The sequence below is a fragment of the Pituophis catenifer genome, unplaced genomic scaffold (assembly GCF_029215685.1).
Source record: "Pituophis catenifer annectens isolate HBS135680 unplaced genomic scaffold, rPitCat1.0.hap2 SCAF_1, whole genome shotgun sequence".
Lineage (NCBI taxonomy): Eukaryota > Metazoa > Chordata > Lepidosauria > Squamata > Colubridae > Pituophis > Pituophis catenifer.
This window is the reverse complement of record NW_027256881.1, coordinates 78,467,770-78,493,900: the sequence shown is the minus strand read 5'-3', so window position 1 is coordinate 78,493,900 and position 26,131 is coordinate 78,467,770. Positions and strand designations below refer to the sequence as shown.

Here is a 26,131-nt window from a genome sequence, read left to right as displayed (position 1 = left end):
ACTCTTCCCCTTCTGAAGTAGTTTTATATATAAATAAGAACATTTGAAATTCTTTCAGTGAGAATTTTCAGAGCAGTGGTGAGATTGAATTTCCTTTTGTTTTCTTTCCCTTTCATTTTGAGACTTGTTATGATTATTTACAGAAGAAACTGTTTGGAATACTCAGTTATTCTATCTTGTAAATAAATTGACTTCTCTTTTGCAACTACACTTTTTTTGATTACCCTGTTGATTGGACTCTTGCTTTTTTCTACCTTCAGCCTAATGTCCAAATATCCAAGTATGTAATATTTTAAAAAGAGAAAAGAAACCAATAACAAAATTTAAAAATATTTATTCAGTAGTTGTTTGTGGTTTAATATGAAATATCCTTATGTATGCATATAGAAGAGGAAAATGCCTTTAAAGAGGAAATTATTTTTCATCTGTACCAGCATTTACTGAAAATTCATAGTAACACTTTACTGTTTTGCATATATCATGTCTATTAATTAAGACTTTTTTATTGTATGTGCCTGTAAGGAAGGAATTGATTTGTGGCTATTATTATATGCAACAGTTCATTAGATAAGCAGTTCAAAATGGGCATGAGAGTGAAGGTGGAAGAAACTAGTGCTGAAATCTTGGGTGCTCAGCCCTGTATACATACATACATTACATACATACATTACATACATACAGAGAGAGAGATTTCTGTGCACTCATTTAACAATTGGGAAACGCAATTAGAATAGACTTGGAACAGAAGCCAAAGTTTGAGATGCATTTTATGCCTTGTATATTCTTGATTCAGTCCTATTGAGCTGAAAATGATTTTGTTATAAACAATGAGTTGCTTAAATTTTTAAACAAAGCTTTTAAAAATATGTTTTTTTAAAAAATATTAAACATGACAAATTATCTTGATCATAAAGGTGCAATACTTAAATTGTGCAATCTTTAAAGAAGTATTTTTATTTCTCAAAGACATGACTTTTTATTTTAAAAAAAAAGATTTGAAGTGTATTACTATTTTTGATGCTTTACAAAATTCAGCTCTGGTATCACTTTGAACTATATTTCTACTATGGTGCAATGTGAATTTTCTTTGCCAGCTGTTGGAAGCTAAAGCTATTGAGGATTTTCCATTGAAACAATAGTCCAATTAGTGCTGATTTCCGTATCTGGAATAGGCAACTACACAGTGTTCAAAGGAAGTGAAGGGTCATTGTCTCTGTGCCAATGAAATGCAATTTCATTCTGTAAACAGAGGCTTGTGGCATCTTTTATATAATTAGTTTTCTGGAGGCAAATGATAGGCTGATTTATTCTTTATTCATATAACACTCAACTGTAAATGATTGGCTAAAAATATTTTGAAATTCTGAGGAGTAAGGAGTTTTAAAAACGGGAGTTTTGTTTTTATTTCCCAATTACTAGGTTGGAATCCTGGTTGATCCATGGAATGAGAAAATGATGGCCCAGAGGTTCATAAATTTATTCCTAAAAATACACTGCTAGGTTTCAGAACTTGGTTTTCTAAGTTGTTTAGGTAATGTAGTAGATGAGTGGTGTAAAAAGGGTGAGAATGGAGAATGCATTTGGAATGAGAATAAATGTTGCCACTGAATAGCCATTTTAGGTTTTTATATGAAAAGTATGTATTTGTATTTTCATATTCACCTGAGGATATGCTGCAGCACTGAGTACACACGTGTTATAATATCTTATTTTATTGCTAATCCTTCCAAAATGGAAGTTGGGTCATAAGTAAAGATGACAAAAGCCAGTTCTGCTATTGCTTTGGCAGTGCTTGTAGCATTGATGTGGGATTGACTTTGTCCTACTGTGCAAAAGCAAACACCAGGATGATGGTGAATGTTTTGTGCAAGTAAAGACATGGAGGAGAGCCAGTTTGGTATAATGGTTAAAGCTCCAGGCTAGAAACAGGAGACCATGAATTCTAGACTTGCCTTAGACAAAAAGTCAACTAGGTGACTTTGGGCCAGTCACACTCTCAGCCCTAAGAAGGAGACAATAACAAAGCACTCCTGAAAACCTTTCAAGTAAAGAGGCAGGGAGTTGTCCAGGTAATCACCAGGAGTCAACACTGATTCAACAGCACTCCCCCCCACCCCCCAAAAAAGTGAATAATAAAACAGATTACACTAAGTGCAGGGATTTTGTCCAAATTCAGATCTTCAGTGTCTCATTTCTGAACTTTTGGCATACCATGAACTATGAGGGGCTGAATTGATTTTCATTTTGAGTTCTTTTTAATTCAGTTCTTCAGATAAAATATCTCCATATAGTACTTAATAATTTCCACTTTATAAGAGAGAAAAAAGGGAAGAATACAATGAAAGTTTGGGCACCTACTTTTTGTTCCATTAGGTACACATCGGTATGCATTTGCTTATGTTTTAAGTGAGGTGATTGGTTGAAGAAATGGATTTCAGTAAGTCTGCAATGGAATTTAGAAAATAAAAATATCAAACGTAGGTAGGAAAACAATTCTCATTGTCATTGTATATTCAAGACTATTTTTACCATTTTTTTATAGTAACAATAATTCTCCCAAAGTACATTAATACTTTAAACAACAGTTCCTGCATAGTTTATAGCATAAAACACATGGTGCCCCACAGATATCTCCCTTGGTATCAGCTAGTTGTCTTGTCAGCGGAGAACTCCCTCCCATACACATATGTATAGAGAGATATATCAATATTAATTAAATAGGAAGCCGACACGTTCCATAGAAAAGCACAGCCTCTAATATTATTTTTATTTGCAAGAATGCCTCTGGGATCTTATAGTCTCAAATATTTTTCAATAATAAAAATAAGGGCCTAACTGTTTTGTTTAGAAGTGTACCCACATTCATAAAAAAAAAAAAAGTTTAAAGTAAAAATGACAGAGTTTACCTGTTTGTCCTTCTGGTAAATGCATACTTTATGACTAGCCATATCCACTATAACTAGCTATTTTGTCAATGCTCAGACTTAGCTTATGAAAAACTGTAACAGAGTTTGTGACATGTTTTCAAATGGAAAACGTGGCCACATACCCAAAATTTGCCTATCCTTTGTAAATGCTTAGTTTACAAACTGTGTAAATATTATGCAGCAGTACCTGGAAACAATAGAGAAAGAACTGGAGAGAAGGACAAAATACAAAGACCTGTAAATAGAAGTAGAACAACTGTGACAAGAGAAAGTAAAAATAGTACCAATAGTAATAGGCACCTTAGGTGCAATCCCAAAACATCTGGAACAGTACTTGAACACTATCAGCATTGACAAAAATCACCATTGGTCAGTTGTAAAAGTCGTATAATGATACCTTTAACAAAATAAAACAACTGCCTATTCCAGGTCTTTGGGAGGGACTCAATAGGTAGACAAAATGAAGTTTAGATACAATCTAAACATCTGGGTGACCATCCATAATAATATAAGATTAGCAATTCTTAGAGATGTATTATAAATAATATATAGAAAAAATGCATTTTCAAAGTGCTTTCCAGTTAAAGAGTTTACTAAAGAGTTATGTCTGCTTAGCAGTACCGTGTTTTCCCAAAAATAAGACCCTGTCTTATATTTTTTTGAACCCCGAAATAAACTCTTGGCCTTATTTTCGGGGAGGTCTTATTATTTTGGGGTCCATGGAGCAAGATGGGCTCCTCTTGCCGTCTTACCTGATTTCCAGCTCTGCGTTTAAATATTTTTGGGGAGGGTTTATTTTCAGGGGGAGGCTTATTTTAGTGCATGCGCTCAAAAGCCTGTTTGGGCTTATCAGGGAATGTCTTATTTTCAGGGAAATAGGATACTATTAATTATATACTGGAGTGGCTTTTGTGTTTATCCCTGAAACTCTCAAGCGGTAATCAGACAAGTTTTATATGCTAATAATTAATTCCTTATCACGGTATGCTTGTATATTAATAAATATGTACTGTCCATAGAATACTTAAGCTTTTAATGAGGTTTGTGTAGCATTCAAGCAAGAAATGTTGACTGTGTATCAATTATGAAAAATGTAGGCCCAATTACAATATCTGATACTCTCCTGCACTGAATATAAAGAATATATAAAGAATCCTAATTTGTTTACTGTAGCAAGTTGCCAATTTCAAAATGTGAAAACCTAAAATCCTCTAAATATAGATATAATAGATTTAAAACTGAGATAGAACCAAAAGAAAATAGCTTAATTTATATTTATGCTGGATCAAATATCTCAGTAAAAGGGAAAACATTTTTATTACCCTGTTCTAGCATTTTCTTTATGATGTGCTGCTGGCAATAATTTCACATTGGAGTGTTAATTCTAGCAATACTCTACAGTTTACTCATTAAGAAACCTATATTCTAAAGCTTCAGCAATTCCACCAGTAGAGCTTTAAACTTAAATATTTATCCAATCAAAGAAAGGACACTATACTGGATCAAACTAATAAAAGTTTTCATGGTCAATAGAAGGAAGAGACAAGGAAGAGAAGAGTGACTAGGCATTAAGAGGGACTGTGTGCTCAGCTGTAAGGAGTGTAAAAGTTATCTAATGAATAGCTGCTGATTGGAAGGGGTATGTTTTGAAATCTATTGATTACCTATCATCGGTGACTTACTGCTTCCTATTGAGTAAGCCCAGAAATATTAAACATCTCTGTGTTTCAAGGAGCAACCTTACTGAGCTGGCGAATTGAGAGAGCTGTCAGAATTCTGCCTGTGGAGTGAGAGGATCCCTAACAGATTTTACCTCTAAGTCAAGGGTTTGTACTTAGCTAACTGGAAATCCTGAAAGTGGTATATGCAATTTTGGGGACATGTTTGTCTTCCTGCCTAACCACAAGCTGAGATGCCTCTCATCAAAGGCAAGCTTGTTGTATTTCTTGAAGAAAAAGGCAGTTCAATTATTGAAGTGGTCACTTAATTTCAGTTGATAGAGAAGATGAAGATTTAGCTCTTCAAAGAAATCTGGTGCTGAAAAACACAAAACAAACCACAGTCTCATAGCCTTCATAGGAAAAAAAAAGACCCTGTAGAATAGCTGGATAAATCTGTTAAAATTAGAGGAGATGCAGTGGTTCCTTATAAAAAGCAAAGAAAGAATTATAGAATTGTGTTAAAAGTATTAAAGGAATAAGATGATGGTCTTGCTGAAACTTTACAAGAAATTGTAGGGAAGAGAAGGCCATATGACCTGAAGAGGAAGAAGAATGTGTCTATATATTTGAAAAGGGGGGAAGGATTTAGGAAGCTAACACACCCATTTGTCTGGTATTAATAGCTGGGAAAATTCTATAGCTGATTATAAAGATATTCATCTGGGAGTTCCATGAAATTCATGTAATTAGTTAAGTGCAAATCTTAACAGATCAAGCATTGTCTCGTTTTTTGATTGAAGAGATTGTGAAAATACTATACACATTATATTTTAATTTCAGGAAAGTATTTCACAGTACCCATAACACTGATTAGCAAATCAGTTAATTGAAGATAGATGGCATGACTGTTAAGGCATGAAAATAGTATTCAGAAAATTACTAATGATTCCTTATCAAACTGTAGACAGTTTTGAGTGGATTGTCATAATTTAAACGTTGATCTTTCACCGTAACTCTTTTAAGGTGGAGGGTTCAAGAGATAGGAGAATGCTAATCAGATTTGTAAATGATACAAAATGTATGGGATAACTACAAGAGAAACTTTAATATGACATTGATAAGTTAGAGAAATGGGCTGCAAATAGTTATTAAATTCAACAGAGACAAATGATTAGGATAAGAAAATGTATAGTTACAGGATTTATGTACTTGGCTTGCTAATCATGTTTATGAAAAAGTTATTAGAGTAAGTTGTTAATTGCTGTTCCTTTTGAGTTGTGATGTGGCTGGAAAAAAAAGCAAATGTAATTTAAGCTATATCAGCACAAGCTTAATTTCCAAATCTTAGAAAGTATTTTGCTTTATTCTACATTATTTAGGCCATTTTTTGAGGATTGGATACTCTGAGAAGGATTTAAACAAATGAGCAGCTTCAGGAAAGGATGATGAGGATGATCAAGGACTTAATAGTGTATAGAAAGAGTGAAACAATTGGGGATGTTTAATCTTCAGAATATCACAAAGGGATATGATAGAAATCTTTAAAAAACTGAAGGTATATGGAAGATAGTCACTCCATGTTCTGCATTGTTCTAGACTTCAAGATACCCAATAATACATTTTAGCTACAGAAAGTCAGATTTTGAATGAATTGAAGAAAACATTTTCTAACGATGTTTGGTTGTAGAACCATTTTTTTTTTTGAGAAGTGGTGGGCTTCCTATTACTGATGTTTTAATTTGTATTCCTGAATATATCACAAAGTTGATTTTAGTGGATTTAAAAGGCACTTTCTAGCAGTATCATTGTATATTTGAAAATAATTTCTAAATGTCCATTTCCTTAGTCAAAACCTGGCTGGTTGGTTAGTATCTGCATTCTATTATCTTTCATGAGTTTCAGTGAAAGATATTTACTTTAATTCTGTATTGTCTTGCCTGTGATAAAATGCCTTTTTGTTTTTATCATGACTGGAACAAACTTTATTGATATTTGGTCTGTAGCATCAGCATTTCAAAAAAAGGTATTTGCTATCCTGCTGTCTTTTAATGTGCACTTAAAGCATGGAAATATGACTAATGACCACTGCATAAGTTGTAGAGTGTAGCATAATTTTAATATATGGGGAAAGAAGATATAATTAACAAAGATGTTTAACCTAATATTTGGCCACTTGCAACATCTAGAGGAGGATATACATCGATGGACTCAGAGCTAATTTATATCAGATTAAGTTTAGATTACTGCTAAATAGGTATAGCTGTGTTTGGTGAAATTTACTTTATTGTGCAGGGGAAAATTAGTTCATCTTTGAAGTAATTGAAATGTTTATCATAATGAATTTCAGCTTTAATGAAAAATACATTTTTTTATTATGCAGCTAGCTAACAAAGATACAACAGAAATAATGTTGAATGTGATGTTGTAATAAGCAATTGAATGTCAATTTTATTTCCATTTTCCTAACTATAATTGTACCAGTAATTAATCTTAAGTACATTGAAAGAACAGCATGTATCTGAGCTGCAGCAATCTAGATAAGAGTTAGATGGTGGTAAAGGAATTTGACCCCTTTGCTGCAACCAAGAGGCATGTTTTATTTATTTTCATTTATTTTTATTTTAGTTTTTCCTTTTATGTTAAATTTTGCATCAAAACCTTCTGGGGTAGTGAGTTGTAAAGCACCATGTACAGTGACAGCAGGATGTAAATAATAGGGTATAAATCAATGATCTAAAACACAATTCTTTTCAAACTATGTTTCACAGAATCTCAAAAACTTGATGGGATTCCACTGCCTTGAGTTATATATAAGCAGAGCCATTTTTTTCAATCATTAAGTTTTGCCCCTTGATCAGGGATTCCAGGATTTTTAAATAAGTTTCCACAGCCTGAAAAGGTTTGAAAACAATATGCACTTATAGTATATTTTGGAAGAAATAGTCTGGCTATCTGTGGCTCAATAAGCTCCACAGAAGTAATTTGAAAATCAGTACCATACAATTAAAAAAACATAATGTTCAAATGGGGCTGATGTACATGGAAGTGGAATACAATTCAGTGTGTTTCTTAAAATATTAACTTTGAGATATGTTTTAGGAAATTGGGGCAGGGGATAAATACTTTATATTATTGCTTCTTTGGTTTCCTAATTGCTATTTGTTTGGGATACATTGGACTGTTCAGAGCTCTCTTCTTTCAAGTATTCCTCCAGCATAAGTTTGTTCCTTGAGTATTATGACTTTCATTCATAAAGTATTAAAGTGCCATTCGGGTAGATCCTGTTCAATCATCCTCTTAATGCATTCAATTTGGATAAGTATACCAAATCTGGTATTTATTATCAAGATCCGTGTTGATAACTAAAGAGGAATACTTTTGCCTGTTGATCAGTTGGTCAGATACCCTGGCTAAAGTTCTGCTAAATATATGTATAGAGCAGCAGAAAAGCTTCATTCAGAAAATGTATGTGTATTGGACGACTATTAAAGTCCTAAAGCAAGAGTGGTGATAGCATGAGTCATTGTCTGGGTCAGAAAAAAAGGGCAGCACTGGATTTCCTACTACTGAACCTAGTGATTTAATGAAATATCCATATGTAAAAGTAGGATGTTTCTGACCACCAGATCCACGTGAAAAAGAATGACTTCATCCCTTTCTTGTGAGTCTTGGAAAGTAATAGCTGCATTATGTCATGCAGTATTTATCCTTCAAACCTAGAGGCTTGATAGACTTCTGTGTTTGTTTCTACAAATTTAGTTTGTGCTGTGTTTAATTATACAAAGGAAAATGTAAAGATGCAACAAAAAATTTGGAGATATTGAGACGTGGTTTTTCAGGCTTGCCTGACTTGCTTCCATTTAAAATATTTTTGGACTTTGAATTTTATTTGGATTTTAAGAATACAGGTGTTCAAAATGCTAATTAATGAACAATTTGATTTCCTATTAATGTTTTTTCATGAGGTTGAATTAAACATGTCATTCATATAGAATTTTTTTGCATACCTACAGGCTCGGGTGATTTATGATTTTGCTGCTGAACCAGGAAATAATGAGCTAACTGTTAATGAAGGAGACATTATTACAATTACTAATCCGGTAAGGCAGTTTTAGTAGGTAAAATATATATACTATCATATGTCCTAAATGATATGTACTAATCATTTTGAAATTTTAATGATGAAAATGTTCATTAATTTTATTGGGAAAAAAACATGAAAATCTAAAGAAACAGTATTTGCACATTTTTATTTTTCTCATGCAGATTAATAACAATATGGGCTTTACTTGATACAGGTTTACATATGTAAACAGGAGCCACAAACTGCACTGAGTTCGCCAGGGCAATTTGTTCAACTATTTCTCAAAGCTGCAAATATTTACTGATAAATAGAATTAAGAAATGAATAGAATTGCGTTATAACTGAATACCTGTACTTAAGAGTGACTCATAGAAATTGATGGGAATCATTATAAGCACATTTTAGGATTATAATAAAATTCTGAAGTATTCTATATTTTTCTCTGTCATTTGATTATTAATGTTATGAAAAATAGAGGAAATGGTAGGAAAATGAAGAGTTAGATGATATTTTGTGGATTTCCTATAAAATTCTGCATGAAATTATATAATAAATAAACTACAAGAACCGTCAGAGATGTTATTGATTATACTTTTTTCTTGTAATACTAATATTTTGGTCAGAATTAAGTATGCAAATATTGTTTGCCATGGATGTCGATGAAATTAGCCTATGAAAATAATCTGATTTTACTCCAGTTCAATTCAATTCAAATCTTTATTGTCAGTGCACAATATATCTACAATGAGATTGGTTGAGCTCCCTCAGTCGACCCCCACCCCCAAAACACAATACAATACAGTACTTCTCTGATGATTCTAAAAAAAGAAAAAGAAAAATACCATTATGCTTTTCAGGAAGGAAGAAACTAAAATTGGCTGTTGAAGATATAATAAATATGCAAAACACAGAGTATAATTTTATTTCTGAAAAACTGAATATATAATGTCTTACTTTTATAATTTAACTGCTCATACCATATTTAAAATTATTTTAGGATGTAGGTGGGGGCTGGCTGGAAGGCAAAAACAGCCAAGGAGACAGAGGACTGGTTCCTACAGATTATGTTGAGGTAAGATATTATAATAAAACAACTTGGAAGGCAGGGCGGAGGATTTTGGACAATACCTGTATGACAAAATCACTCAGATCCGGGGGGGATTTGGACTCTGACTGGGTAGATCAGGGCAGAGTGACGAGGAATAGTCTTGAGAATGTTATCTGGGACGAGTTTGACGCTGTGACTCCCGATGATGTGGACAGGATTTTGGGGAGACTTAGTGTGGCCACATGTTTACTGGACCCGTGTCCCTCCTGGTTGGTACTGGCTTCCCGGGAGGTTACACGAGGCTGGCTCCAGGGTGTTATCAACGCTTCGCTGAGTGAGGGCCATTTCCCCGCTGCCTTGAAAGAGGCGGTGGTGAGGCCTCTCCTCAAGCCGTCCCTGGATCCGGCAATATTGGCCAACTACCGTCCTGTCTCCAACCTTCGCTTCATGGCGAAGGTTGTTGAGAGTGTGGTCGCGCGGCAGTTCCCACAATTCCTGGAGGAAACATCTTATCTAGATCCGTTCCAGTCGGGTTTCAGGTCTGGGCACAGCACGGAAACGGCATTGGTCGTGTTGGTTGATGATCTCTGGAGGGCTCGGGACAGGGGTTGCTCCTCTGTTCTGGTCCTGTTAGATCTCTCAGCGGCTTTTGATACCATCGACCATGGTATCATGCTGCACTGGCTGGAAGAGTTGGGGATGGGAGGCACCGTGTTGCGGTGGTTCTCCTCCTTTCTCTCCGACCGGTCGCAGTTTGTGTTGGCAGGGGGGCAGAGGTCGACCTCGAGGCCTCTCATCTGTGGAGTGCCGCAGGGATCGGTCCTCTCGCCCCTTCTGTTCAACATTTATGTAAAGCCGCTGGGCGAGATCATCCATGGCTTCGGGGTGAGATACCACCAGTACGCTGATGACACCCAGCTGTACATCTCCACCCCAGGCCACCCCAATGATGCCCTTGAAGTGATGTCCCAGTGCCTGGAGGCTGTGCGGATCTGGATGGGGAGGAACAGGCTCAAGCTCAACCCTTCCAAGACTGAGTGGCTGTGGCTCCCGGCATCCCGATATAGTCAGTTGACTCCATCACTGACTATTGGGGGCAAGTCTTTGGCCCCCACAGAAAGGGCTCGCAATCTGGGAGTCCTCCTGGATATGCAGCTGTCCTTGGAGGAACATCTGACAGCTGTAACCAGGGGGATCTTTTGTCAGGTTCGCCTGATTCGCCAGTTGCGGCCCTTTCTTTATCGGGATTCCCTGTGCACAGTCACTCATGCCCACGTCACCTCTCGCCTTGACTACTGCAACGCTCTCTACATGGGGCTCCCCTTGAAGAGCACCCAGAGGCTCCAACTGGTCCAGAATGCAGCAGCGCGGGTAGTGATGGGAGCAGCATGGCGCTCCCATGTAACACCGCTCCTGCGCGAGCTGCACTGGCTCCCAGTGGTCTTCCGGGTGCGCTTCAAGGTGCTGGTTATCACCTTTAAAGCGCTCTATGGCATCGGGCCTAGCTATCTTCGAGACCGCCTGCTGCTACCGACGACCTCCCATCGTCCCGTGCGCTCCCACAGAGAGGGCCTCCTCAGGGTGCCATCAGCCAATCAAAGTAGGCTGGTGACCCCCAGGGGGAGGGCCTTCTCTGTGGGGGCACCTACCCTCTGGAATCAGTTGCCCCCAGAGATAAGAAGAATCCAAGACCTTAGTGCCTTCCGCCGTGCCCTTAAAACCCACTTTTTCCAGCAAGCTGGGCTGGTTTAAGAAGAAATTTTAAATGTTTTAATTGGTTTGTATTTTTAATTTTGGGCCAAATTTATATATATTTTAATTGTTTTTAATATTTGTATTTTATGTTTTTTAATTCTGGCTGTTCATCGCCCTGAGTCCTCAGGGAGAAGGGCGGTATATAAATTTAAAATAAATAAATAAATAAAATAAATATTTGTGTATATATACAATATAATATATAAGTAGACTTATTGGCAGTATTATACACAGTATTTTATATGGTACAGAATTCAGTTATTTACACAAAACCAAATCACAAAGTGTTGATCCTTAAATGTCAGATCACAAACTGCTTCCTGAAGCAGAAGTTAGAAAGTAATATACCTCTATAATTTATGGAGCACACACAAACTGGGTGAGTCCTGTGTGTTTAGTAGAATTCTTTTTTGTGTATGAGTCTCAAGCTAGACTTTTGGGTAAAGAATCTGTTTTAGATTTACTGATTAGGAAGATTAAAAAATGCTAAATTGATTATGTGAGAATTTCATATAGACATCTTATCTTTTATTCTTTCCAGCTAAATGGAATGATGAAAATAAGCCATGTAAAGACAGGTGCAACTGTCTATCCATCAGCATGTTTAAGCTCCAAAAACTGATCAGAAAAGAACAACCAAATTTTGTATGGGTAGTAGAAACATTAGGCTGGATCGAATTAGAAAGACAATCCATAAAATTTTCCCTATTGCATCCATGTGGAAGAAGCAATTGGGAATGTTGCTAACTCCTCCATTTCAACAACTCTGTCCTGGTCACATGACCCAGACAACAGCTATTATTAAAGTCATAGAAAAATCCAGAACTCTGCTCTGCATGCTTTTCCTGCTTTGTTATTTTTTTTCTCAAGCCAACAGAATTGGCTTGAATTGGAATTTGGAAAGAGATTACCTAAAAGGGATCAGAAATCTGTCTATGAGCATATAACTCTCCAAAAATGAAATATAACAGACCAAATTTGGCATAGGGGAAAACTGGCAAAAGAAAGGTGGAGCGTCAAAAATGGGCCAGATCAGGCCAGAGGTTGTAGAGAAAAAAGCTATAGGGAACAAAATTCTCAGTATATTATGAGAGAGGTAGTTGTGTTGTGAGGTAGTGATTCAGATGACTTTTCCATTGTAAGTCACATGGCCCACAGCGCAATGTACGGTATATAGTTAATCTTGGGCTTTTCCAGTGGACATATACACTCACAGATGCAACAAAAAAGGAAATGGGAGACAGATACTCAAATAGACACATGCAGCACATTGCTTGGTTACACAGAACCTTCTATGGGTTCTGCTGAATTAAAAACCAAACCAAATCAGAAGCCATGCTTTGCATGTTTTCCAGCTTTGTACTGGTCTATTGCTTCTTGCTGAACACCTGTATGTATACAGGTTGCACTCAGAACACATAAAATAAAGTGGTAATCATTTTTTTAAAAGTTTGATTAAGTTATTATATTAGGCACTTGTTCTAAATGGAGAAGATATAGTCCCGAATTTTTGTGTTCCGTGAAGTTCAAAATTAGATCCTCAATAGAAATTGTTGTCTTTGATTTTAGAAATGTTTTTTCAGCAATCTTCTGTTTTTCAGATTATACAAGAAAGCACCAGAGATGGAATTTTGGTAGCTGATCAAGCTTTTTTTGACTGCTTCTCCTCAAATGCTTCACAGACGAATTCGCAAGCCGTGAAAAACAATAGCCAAGTATGCATTTTAATAGTATTCTAGAGTGCTAGAAATGCTATATATATATATATATATATATATATATTTGATCTGTACTGCTGATACACCACTTGTGAACAGCACCAAATCATGAAAAGAATTGATATTTTTGTCTTTCCTTTTTAACTTTATTTTACTATTTTTATGTGAATGGGGACCTAACAGTTGGGAATCACACTAATTTACTTTATTATTTGGGTTCCAGTGCATGTGATTATAACTGGATGAACCTATAACTTTAGAACTATATGTTTCTTTGGCCATATTTTTACAATCTCCCTAGCATTCAACTAGCATGCTGAAATACAATAAACGTTTTCTTATAATTTCGAAGTAAGAAATAATTGAAGTCCTGAAATAGTCTTAAAAGAGTTTTTACAATGAATTAAAAATGCAACTTCACAAGACCATTAATAAATTTTAATTTTAATCCCATAGAACAGAAAAAATCCAACATGCGTGATAAAAATTAAGTGTGCCTTCCCATAATATGAAGCATCTGCCTGTGTCTGATTTACACAAATAAGATAATTTTTCATGGACGCTTGGAAATTTTATATTAGTTTTTCTGTGCCTCTAAACATTAATGTTTTTTACTAGTTCAGTTGCTAATACAAAGCTAATGTATTTTATTATTGTGCTGGCTGAAGTTTCTGTGTCTTCTTTAAAATCCAATCTCAGAATGATTCAATCAGTAGTAACTGTTTGGTTGTATATTAGTGTATTGAATTAAAATTTCCTCAGTAGAAGTTTAAAAGTGGCTTGTTAGGTTTTAGAAAGAGTCTTAGCATTAAAAAGAAATACTGAGTTATCCAATTGTGATATAGGTATGCTATATCTAAATTATGAATTTTATTTTTGTCAGCCTTCCTCGGGGTTAATTTTTTAATTCTTTAATTCATTACTCACTAAGGTCCACAAGTTTCTGTATATATGTCTAACCCTATCTGCAATATCATGTACATTCCAAGATGTCCATAAAAGCATGGATATCTGAAACATGTAAGTTTGTGGATTTTAAAGGGAGAATAGACATATGGTGTGTGTATAAAGTTAAAGACCAGAGTGCCTGTGACCTTGGACTAAAGAATATGTGAATTACAGTAAGTGAGAATTTTAGAATGTTGCAAAACCTCACAAACTCATCTGGTGAGTCCCATCAGACAGACGTATAATCGATTATTTCAAGAAAATATATACTCTTCACAGTATGTGCTTTTTTCCCCATTCTCTTCTAAGTGTTCTTCCTTTGGTACTACCTTCTAGCTCTATTCCTTGTTTTGTTTGGCCTATTTCAAAGAATTGTTCATGAGTTTGAGAAATTATGTTGCATTAGAATGAATGTAAGATGTGATCTACATAAATTTGTTTCTCTAGATCACTAATTTTTTCCATGTTTCAATAGCCTTTCAAAGTTTCCAGATTTCTGTTCTTGCCTAGAAACTTTTTAGTTTTAGGGACCAACACAAACTCTGAAGTTTCTGAAGGTTCACCCAGTAGCAGCCAGAAAACATTTAGGGTATTATACCTATCATTATAAAGCCAATCTTAACAGCTTTCCCATTTCCCTTTACTGCATATTGCAGTGTAGATTTAGATCTGTACTGGTTTTATTTCACAATATTTAAATCTCTGTCGTCCATAGGTCAGGAGCTGAATGATTATTTTTCTTTTCAATGATTGATGTTCAAAGGTCTTAACAGAAAAGAAATACTGAGTTAGGTACATGTGGTGGTGGATTTCATTAATAATTGAAAAGTGTTTTTGAAACTTCCAGATTTCATTGCAGAAGATTAAACTATAATATACTTTTGTCTGTGAAAAAAGCCCATTTGCTTTTTTGTTTTTCTTTTGCTCTTGCAAATAGCAAAAGTAAAAAAAAAAGTAGTGATTAAATACAGCAGTATAATAATACAGAATAATGAAACCATTTGCTGCTTGCAATTACTGCAAGTTCAAATCTCACCAGGCTCAAAGTTGACTCAGCCTTCCATCCTTTCAAAGGTAGGTGAAATGAGGACCCAGATTGTGGGGGCAATAAGCTGACTTTGTATAAATATACAAAAGTATGAAGGCTATTGCTTAACGCATTGTAAGCCGCCCTGAGTCTCCGGAGAAGGGCGGCATATAAATTAAAGCAAAAAAATAAAAATAAAAAATGATAGGTCAAATTCCTTTGGGTTTTTGATTTTATAGAAAGCAAAAACTTAATCAGCAACCATTTTATTAGTATAGGTGGGGAAAAAGATTTGTTTAAATCACTGTACAGCCATGAAATTTTCTTAGCAATTTACCATTACATAGGAAATAGACGAGGTTTATTTGAAGATTAGTAAAAAACGGATGAAAAATTATACCTTGTATTCTTAAAAATGAATAAATGTAGTGAAGAGAAGTTTTGTCTTATATTTAAAGTTAAGAGCTACTTGAAGTATGTCTAGTGAGATGGATGGTATGAATTTTTATGTTATTATGCAAATCATTTTTGATATTGTCAAAGGACAATTATGAAGTTATAAAAAGTTACAAGTGAATGAAAAATCTCTTTGGGTTTTTAGAAGTAATTCATAGTGATTTTCATTGTTGGGTGAATTTTTTAAATCATATCCCTGTTACTAATCCCAGGAAAGTCTGACTGCAACTCAACAGTAAAATTTATTCTTACAGATGTATGATCCTCTTTAATTATATGTATATGTAATTATAGTATTTCTCAGGTGATCCTTGAATATTTTGTCTTCCACATTGTCTAACACATTTTCATTCCACAATACATCCTAATCCTTTTGTCAGTTCAACCAAGGAAGCTAATGCCTGAGATGCAAACCTAGCTGGATAATCTTTGGCCAGTGCCTCTCTCTCAATCCTAGGAAGTAAGCAATAGCAAACCATGTCTGAAAATCTTGCAAGGGAAACTACAGGGACTAATCCAGACACTCAGCAGAAGTCAAGAGTGACTCAAAGGCACCCCCCCCCAAGGCATGATAGTCAGGAAAATCAAGGGCATGGAAAAGTCATACTTAATATGCATTGGAATGCTTAATTTAATTGATGCTCCTGGATTTATTAATTATGAATTATTTGGGAGTTTAAAAAAGTTGAGAAATAAATAGTTTTTATTATTCTTTTGATGTTATATAAAAGCGAAATACCACTCGCGCATCATCACGAAATCTCCAGAACCGTAAAGCCTACAAACCAGGGGTGGGTTCTACTTACCTTTACGATTGGTTCGCATTATGCACGTGCACGAGCGAATCCATGCACATAAGCTTCTGCGCATGCGCAGATCACTTCTGATAACGTCAGGATCAGTGGGTGGAGCCTCCCACCGGTTTTACTACCGGTTCTTGCAAACCGCTCCGAACCGGGGGCAACCCACCACTGCTAGAAACTTGAAATTTGGCACATATGTTTTTCGTGGCTTCTAGGTGCTCACTAAGAAAGGATCTTTCGAAATGACCATCAGATAATATTTCTTATATTATTATTAACATGCTCTGATGCTAAAGAGTTAGACGTTCTACTCCCCCTCTCCACCTGAAAAGAAATCTGTTCCAACTGCCACTTGGATGTGGGCATGGCAGCGCGTGACTCATGTGGCCTGCGGAATAGGAGTTTAGACATTCTACCCCCCAGAAGGGGATAAAATAGGAGAGGCCACTGTGTGGCAAGCCTGAGGGAGAGGATAGGAGAGGCTTCTGGGGCAAGGCTGAGAGAGAGAAGGGAATAAGATAGGAGAGGCCTCTGGAGGGCAAGCCAGAGGGAGAAAAGGGGAGGAGAGGCCGATCATAACTACTCATTAATGTTCAAGCTTTAACTGTCAATTTATCAAGCCCGATCATATAGTTTTATAGCAGAGCACTGGTATCCAGCTAGACTTTTTATAAAATTAAGCTGATTACAAATAAAACTGAAAGAGAGCATTCTTGCTTGGTGCTTGCTTTACATATAGAAAGCCTGATTTACAGTTTGGATTCTAGGTAGGTTTTGTTAGCAATGCCTAATGTTACATTATATATAGTTCTACTTTCTGATTGATTAATTTTTTATACTCCCTTACATATAATTGTTTGCTTCAAGTTTCTCAAGCTGAAACAGGCTACAGTCTAGTAAATAATATATAAATGGTGAAGTTTGGTTGGGAGTACAGAATTTACCTCCTTGCTGGTTCGATAAAATGTTTTAAAAATGTTTTAAATGAGTATTCATTTTGTGTGCTAAAAACTGTTAAAGTCCATGACATTTCTAGGTAATTCCACCAAGCATAGACATTTGATAAGGGTCAGATGAATTCCAATTTTTCTCCTTCCACTCACTTAATACTCATAATTTGCAAGATGCTGAAAGAGAGAAAAATTAGATTGAGATACTTTCAAAGCATCTATTTCTTCTTTCCATCTTGTCAATTGTTTCTACAAACATAGGGGGATTACAAAATATTGAGGCCTATTGTATTAAGTATTAAATACCGTGTTTCCCCGAAAATATGACCGGGTCTTATTTTCTTTTGACCCCCGAAAAAAACAGCTAGGGCTTATTTTCGGGTGGGTCTAATTATTGACTCACCTCATAGCAGCGGCACTGACAGCCCCACCCATCAGGAGCCCACTGCTGGTCCACATCTGCTGCCGCTTACACGCATCGCCCCGGCCTCCATTTCACTGTCAGAGCCTTCCGGAAAGCCCTCTGCAGCCAAGAAACATCCAGATTGACGCGCGCATCACCCCCAGGCCTCCACCGTCAGAGCCTTCCAGAAAGCTCTCTGCAGCTGAGAAACGGACTCTGGATTGATGCGCATGGTACCCCCTGGCTTCCGTTTCGTCTTCAGATGCCTTCTGAAAGCTCTCTGTAGCCAATAAAAGAGTTCCGGATCTCTTAGGGGTTCTTTTCGGGTGGGTCATATTTTCAGGGAAACACGGTAGATAATATTAAGTAGGTTTTCCCAAAACCCACTCTTGACATTATCAAAAAAAACATAGTTTTCCCCCATTCAGAAATTCTCATCATCTTTGTATCTGTCACTAATTACCTCATAAAGTGTACACTAAGGCATTTTTAAAAACCTATATTGCTTGACCATGAGAGTATCACACACACACACACACACACTCATATACTTAAACTATGTATTTAAAGCAGATCTTTTTCTGAGCAGATAGTTTTCATTCTCATTAATTGCTGGGTTTCCAATTGGCCCAATCATTTTCTGTACTCTTGTTTATTACTACCTACCTACCTACATCAAAAACCCATATCTGAGTCTTCCCTTTTACCATTCACTGGAGTTTCCAAATGCTGAACAGGTTAACCAAGCTATTTTCAAAACTGTGATCTGAAGATGATTTGTTTCAACAGATCATTACACTAAAACAGTAGTGAAAACTTAACTTATTCTCATAATGCAAAGCTGTGGTTCAACATTATTTCCATTTGAGACCTTTGTATAAATACTATATTGCTAATTCTGTTTCATTATATTCCATCTACAGTTAAGCTTTTCCTTGTAAACTCCTATGACTATGGTATAGAACTTGGCCCACACTTTATGAACTTTGCCAGTTAATTTTTCTTCAATTGGCCTACACTTCAATAAAGAACTGCATTTTTTAAATATCAGGGCCAGGACTGGATTAATAATTTCAATTTATGGCTGAAAATCCAGTAGTGTAGTCAAAATGATGAAAGCAATGTTGTGTTATCACAGTACGAGTTCTGCCATGTTTGAATGTGATTTGTCATTTGACATCCCATCCCCAGTCCCTTTATGAATGTTTCTGCTCTTATATTTGTTGACAATTTTATATCCATTTGGAAATCTGAGATCAAAGAGAAAATGTATGTACAGCTTCTCCCAGTCAAAGGAATCTATGTGCAAATTAAGTTTGTAGTAAAGCTGCCACTGGTAGATGCTAACAACCAGAGTTTGATATCTGCCCCACCAATATTGAAGCAGGTATCAATGTTTCTAGGCAGATTGGGAAGCATTTTCTGTGTGACTTAGTTATAATGGAAGATTGTGCTTGGCTTTTGTCTTTATTTCAGTTAAATTTATACAAGTTTTGGTTTTATATTTTTTTACTTCAAGGATCTGAACATTGTAGTATAGTAGAATTTGTGCTAAGGGCAGAAACTCTCTTCTTGCTGAATCTCTCAATTGCCTTTAATACAATGGACTGAGGTATCTTTTTGGGTAAATCAAGGATTATGTAGTGCTAGCTCCAGAGAATATGCTGCCCCTTGTCACATTGACACCATCTCTCAATGATGTTAAGTAATGTTACATATTTTTAGAATGATTCGGAAGAAGGGATAGCATTAGAATTCTCTAATTGTTGATACCCTATACCAGTGCCTACTCAATCTTAGCCTAAAACCTGCCCTAGGAGCAATGATTTTCCTCCTTTCATAAAGACCAGTTTCAGTTGATAATTTGGGAAAGAGTTTGCATTCTTGGGATCTCTATTCTAGAGTATCATAGGGCTTGGCCATTCTTCTTCCTCTCCCTCACCATTATCACCTAGATCATGGGTGTCAAACTCAAGGCTCTGGGGCCAGAGCCGGCCCGCGGGTGCTTAGATCTGGCCCATGGGGCCGCCCTGGAAACAGCGGAGGACCAGCCCACGGTGCCTATGCCAGTGAAAATGGAGCTCGGGAGGGCTGTGGGAGGCCCTTTCGAGCTCCATTTTCACTGGCAGAGGGTTGCAGGAGGCCATTGCAGCCGAAAATGGAGCTCGGGAGCTCGTTTTTGGTGGCACAGCACTCGGGCCACCACAAGTGCCCCCGACACGAGTGACTTCGAGCTGGCCATGCCCACCCTGGCTACCCTGGCCAGCCCAGCCCAGCCCAAAGTTCAAACACAACCCTGATGCGGCCCTCAATGAAATCGAGTTTGAGAACCCTGACCTAGATGAAGCCACTGGGAGGAGTTATCTGTTGGCATTAGTGATATATTATCAATCAGTAGGGGATACTTTATTATGTCCACCACAGATTGGGCAGAAAATCTCAATTTCTGGAGGGTCTTAGATTTTGGATGAGGGGAAAACAGGCAATGCATCTGAGTACAACCTAAAAGGAATTTGAGGGAAGATCAAAACAATCCAATAAAGGAATTACATAAAATCAATAAAAGATGGCAACTGGCAAAAACCAGATGGAACGAAGCAAGGCTTTAACTCTCCTTTACCAAAGGCTGAATGAATAATAATAATAACTTTATTGTCATTGTACGTGTACGTGTATAGAAGAGACAGGTCTTCAAGGCTCTTCTAAACAATAGTGGGGGTGGGGGGATCTGTATCTTATTTTGCAATTGTAGCAACTGTTTGTAATTGCAAATCTGAATTTATTAAGCCAAATATGTGCCACTAACTTTTCCATTGCAACATTCTTGCCTTTCTCTACCCTAATTAAATCCAGAAGCATCTAATCATCAGTTTCTTCTGAACTGAGAAGTTCTCATTTTCAAGTTTGGAATAAAACAGGATCTTACACCATGTTTTGAAGTTTGGTTAGGAAATTGTTTAAATAAGCACTTTTTGATTTAACCACAGTATATCTGTGTTGCAAAGGAGAATAAGAATACTCTGTATAAGAGGTGGGTTCTACTTACCTTTACTACCAGTTCGCAACGGGAGTGCTTGCTCTCTGCTGCGCATGCGCAGAAGCTTCTGCACATGTGCAAATCATCAATTATGACATTCAGCCGGGTGGGCGGAGCCTCCCACTGTTTTTACTACTGGTTCTAAAGAACTGGACAGAACCGGGAGCAACCCACCACTGCTCTGTATACAATCAAAATGCTTGGGTATGTTTCAGCTCAGTAAGCTAATTTTCCATACCTGCTATCTTTCTCTTTTTTAATAATCAGGAAAATTCTAATTTCTAATGTTAAATTTATGATGTTTTAAAAAATATTGAACTGAACACTGGTATTGCTTGAGTTTGGGTGCATCTTGAGAGAGAAATATTATAAACATCTTAATTGGGCAATCATATTTCCAGAGTTTTTTACAATTAATTTTATACTAGCAAGTAAAATTTGCATGATATAATCAATTACATACATTTCTGTTATTACTAGAAATTTGCTTTTCTCCAAACAAACATACTTGATTGAAATCCTAAGAGGAAGCAAAATTTCCAAATCTGATATTAATTCTTACATTTATTTCCTTCTAGAATATAATTTTGATTGTTCTTTGAGGGGGGGAAGTACTTTAAAAAAACAATCATGTAGTTTTTAAAATTGGTTCCAAATACTTTCACTTTATTTTTTTATTAAAGCTATTTCCTTAGACTAATGGCTCCTTTATCTCCTTCGTCATAGGTTACCAGTAACACAAATGATCCCTGGTCAAGTTGGGAGAATACAACAGCTAGTGATGCCTGGTCAACAAAACCTGAAGCTAGGCAGAAAAATAGTGCATCAAACAATTGGGAGGCAGCAGCATTTGGTCATCCTCAAGCTTATCAAGGTCCAGGTCAGTAGAGACTGTCTGTCATTGATAAGAATTTTTAGGAATGGTGATTGGACTCTAACTTTGACTTTTGATGAAATGCATAATTTGAAGTTTTCTAAGACTATTAGGGCAGAATGTATATATGGTAATATTTCACATTATATACTGTGTAGATCTATTATTTAAAATCAGTGGTCCAGTAGATGGACATGTTAGGGAAGATTGAACCATCTGGGAAAACAAAAATAATCTGAAGTTTATGTTTTAATGTATTTATTTTACTGAAATTATTGTTCCATCTGATTAAAGACAGAATTAAATTTAAGATATGCCACTTGTGTTCCCCTCATCTTCAAAACTATTTAGTATAAATAGTAGAGCCTGAAGACCTGGCCCTGCCGATTGGCCTGGGGACCAAAAAGGGGAGTACATCACTGGAAGTGGTTTGCTAGACTAACTTGCTGACCCACCTCCCCCCTGTACTTCCTGCTCCCCCTCCCTTCATTTTTTAAAATTTCATATTATTGTACTTCCACTGTTAATTATTTCATTCCTTTACTATTGTTATTTTTACGTTTTCTATCTTTTTTCTCCATTTTATTGTTGTAAGCCGCCCAGAGTAGCCCCACAGAGAGATGGGCAACAAATAAATTTAACAGATTAAAAAAAAATAATCTTTGTTATACATCTAAATTCTTGTAAAACTACAGATTTTTAATCCTCATTCAATTAAATTACAAATTACTGAGATGATAGTAGCTTATTTGTTTGATAGTTGACCAGTCCTTTCAATTTTCAACAACATGCCACTATGCTCTACATGACTGTTAGGGGAAGTTATGCTGGAAAATCCTAGTTAGTTATATACACTCTTTTTAATAATTAGCTGCTCACACAGTTCTTTGCTGTTTAGCAGCGGCTGATGATGATGAATGGGATGAAGAATGGGATGAGCCAAAATCAGCAGCTACCCCCTATCCTGGTTATAAAGAGGCAGAGCCCTCTGATCCAGCCGGGCTTCAGCGTGGAAACAGCCGTGGAACTGCTATGAAATTGCCACTGAACAAGTAGGACTCGTACCATGGCACTGTAATCAGAATAGAAATTAAAGAGATATGTATGAATTCCTCTCGTTAGTTTGAATGCTGTAGTCACAATCAATAACTGATGCATTCTACACATCTTAAGAAAAAAAACACTTGTATTCTTCAATTGAAAGGCCTAGCATCTAGCTGATTATAAAAAAAACAAGCAGGAGTAGGTATTTGGTATTTGGATAGGAAATCATCATGAAATTCCTGGACTCAAACTAGACTAGAAAATCCAGAAGGTACTGGCAGTCTAGTCTGTTAAGTAACTAACTGGCCCAATAAGGTAACAGGAATCAAATTCAACTCAAAGGACATTTTATCTATCTTAGCTAAAGGGTTTAGAAAAATGAGAATGGTATTTTCTAACTTTTAATCATGTTTTATTCTGAAATAAAAGTGTAGAGAGATCTCTCTTTATATTAAAAACTTACGGTGCCTGAACAATTATTCATATAGAATCATGGCTTACTGGTTGTATCATTTATTTTTCTAATTTTCTGTTGATAATGCAATTAATTGTTTTAACAGGATAACCCTAATCTCCATTTAATGAATTATATCACTAGTTTAGTCTAGCTGCTCTAAGGTTTTAATGTTTATCAATTTATATTCTGCTTGAATTGCTGAAATAACTCTAGGAGGCTTTATATCCTGACTGTCAATAGCTTTCTCTATCTAGTTACCAAACACTGTGCTAAGAACTGCTTTTTCATCACTGGAAATCAATATTCAATGGATTCATGTGTGGCTAAATGCATATGTGGTCTGATTAGAAAGTAAGATGAAAATCCTGCTACAGACAAATCTTTTTTCATGTGTTGGGAGTAGAGATGGGAATTGGATTGGAACAGAGTTTGATTTATATGAAAATATAGCTGGTTTCTCAAGCGACAGAAGAGAATTTAAGAGCCCAATGAATGGTATTTTGGTGGCAGTTGGTACTAACTGCTGCTATCCACGGTTTGTTCTAATTGGGAGAATTCAGCCAATCACAGCTGGCTTAATAGTGTATGTAGAGATAGACACTTCAGATGCAGTTGTTAATTACATTGAGACTAGATCATTGTTGGCTCAAGTATTTTTTTAAGAAGGCCATTTATCACATTCAAAAGCTAAGTGCCTATAAATCATGGCTGGCATTTCTGAATACAGCAAAAACCCTATGAAAGAAGACTTGAGTCATTTTATTTCTCTGATTAGATTTCCTGGATTTGCAAAGCCCGGAGTGGAACAGTATCTGCTGGCAAAGCAGCTAGTGAAACCCAAAGAGAAAATTCCTATAATTGTAAGTTAATACCAATGTATCTAAAATTTTAACCACTGCATGAATCATTAAATATTTTAAAAATATGAACCACAATTAAATCAAAGTAGTAAATAGTTAGGGCAGCATATGGGACAGTGAAACCTCAATTCGTTATTTCTGAAAATATGGAAGCTTATAATTTATTAATTCAATATTGAACATGGCCTAAAGTTCTTCATTAGCATCTTATAGCATAAGTGAAGCCTCTTATTTTTAATTTTAAGTTTTAGGGGATTTTTTTCTTGAAATCAACTCTCATGCTGTCTAATCAAAAGCATATTGCATACAGTTACTTTGATTATTTTGAGTTCTAAGTAATGAATAAGGAATCTTTGAAAAATATTTATTCATGTTGCATTGTCTACCTGCTCCAAATCAGTATTGATTGTTATATATAATAGTACACCCTACTAAGTTACAGAAAAGTTATTGGATTTTTATATTTACAAGAGCTAATTGCTTTTAGATAAAACTTGTAAATCTTAATAGATGTCGGTGGCTATATATAAAAGGTGTGATACCATATAGCATTCTTAGAATTGATATATAACTTTGTTATCCTATAGATTGGAGATTATGGTCCAATGTGGGTTTATCCTACTTCTACATTTGACTGTATTGTGGCTGATCCAAAAAAAGGTTCTAAAATGTACGGTTTGAAGAGCTACATCGAATATCAGCTTACATGTACAGTAAGTGCGTACCAGGAATCTTTTATCATAGGATATCTCAGTGTTCCAGTTTATAATAATATTCAACCTTAAACTTTAATACTATTGATGATATAATCTTTGTAATTATTACAGCTTTGCAGAATTCATATAGTAGAAGTTTTTTGTCTGCTTTACAGAACACCAACCGATCGGTCAACCACAGATATAAACATTTTGACTGGTTATATGAGCGCCTCTTAATTAAGTTTGGATCAGCCATTCCAATTCCATCTCTTCCAGATAAACAGGTTACAGGTAATTTTATCAAAATCACGTTTGGCTAATGGTTTGTAATTTATTTTTCAAAAATAGAGAAGCGGTGACTCAAATTTATTGAGAGAGCTTTCAAGTTATATCACATTAAAATCCAGAAAAATAGAGAAAAAATTTAAAATTGTGTGTATAACTGCTGGTAAAACTATTATAATTATTTTGCCCAGTTTTATATTTCCCGGAAAAAATGTAGTTATTTTGTTTTTTACAGCCTTCTGACAATGTCTTTTCATGGAATTTTTAATATGCTACATTGGACTATTAATGCCATAGTCCAAGATAACACCGCCCAAAAAAAATTCCTTTCACAGAGGCAGCCAGCCACCTCGGTGATATCACCCTGGCTAACACTTGCCATATGCTTAAAAAAAAAAAGCCATAATTTTATATGGCATAAGTTATAATTTTATAACTTGGTCTGCTGTTATAAAAATACAAGGAAAACAAATTAAGTCAATAATTATAAAACCATTTCAATCATTTATTGGAATTATAAACTTTTCTAGGATGGGGAGGGCTACAATTTTTGCTCTAATTAATTGGCATTTTTCTCCAGTTGTCTTTCCTTGCTATATCGTGATAATCTTTTAAACAGATATATTTAAAACAGCCAATAACAGACCCAATGCAACAATTTGTACTGTTTGTACTGTTCAAATTGTAAAAGAAAACTGAGCGTGGACTAACCATTATGGACATTTCCATAATGCTAAGGAAATTGAAAACAGAAAAATGTATTTGTTTCCTGCTGCATTGTCTAAAGATACCCTTGGCTACCTGTTCTACTATTTAAAAGGGATGTACCAGTAGTTATATTCCTAAAGGAGATTTATTTTCAAAACTCTGCTGATTAGACAATATTAGAGAAAGGCAACATTTTTGAAAGGAAATCAAAAGGGAGCTGAGATGATGAGACAGAAGATAGATGGGCTGATTCCATGACCCATATTTGCCTACAGTTCACATAAATCTTTTACTTTTTACCACTTCAACATTCTTAAGGGAAAACTAAATATTCTGTGTCAGCAGTCTTTTGCCTTAAGCTGAAAATACTTGCCATAAAAAATTAAAA

The 26,131-nt window shown here is 35.8% G+C and overlaps 1 protein-coding gene across 1 annotated transcript in view; it reads left to right on the top strand.

Moving 5' to 3' along the window:
- Positions 1–26,131, top strand: part of SNX9 (sorting nexin 9) — a 37,038-nt gene that overhangs the window by 2,144 nt on the left and 8,763 nt on the right. Inside the window, exons 2-9 of the mRNA XM_070932632.1 lie at positions 8,602–8,688; positions 9,670–9,744; positions 13,077–13,190; positions 21,544–21,697; positions 22,590–22,743; positions 23,968–24,052; positions 24,640–24,765; positions 24,924–25,041. Of these exons, the coding sequence (XP_070788733.1) occupies positions 8,602–8,688; positions 9,670–9,744; positions 13,077–13,190; positions 21,544–21,697; positions 22,590–22,743; positions 23,968–24,052; positions 24,640–24,765; positions 24,924–25,041 (913 nt within the window). The remainder of the gene's footprint in view (positions 1–8,601; positions 8,689–9,669; positions 9,745–13,076; positions 13,191–21,543; positions 21,698–22,589; positions 22,744–23,967; positions 24,053–24,639; positions 24,766–24,923; positions 25,042–26,131) is intronic.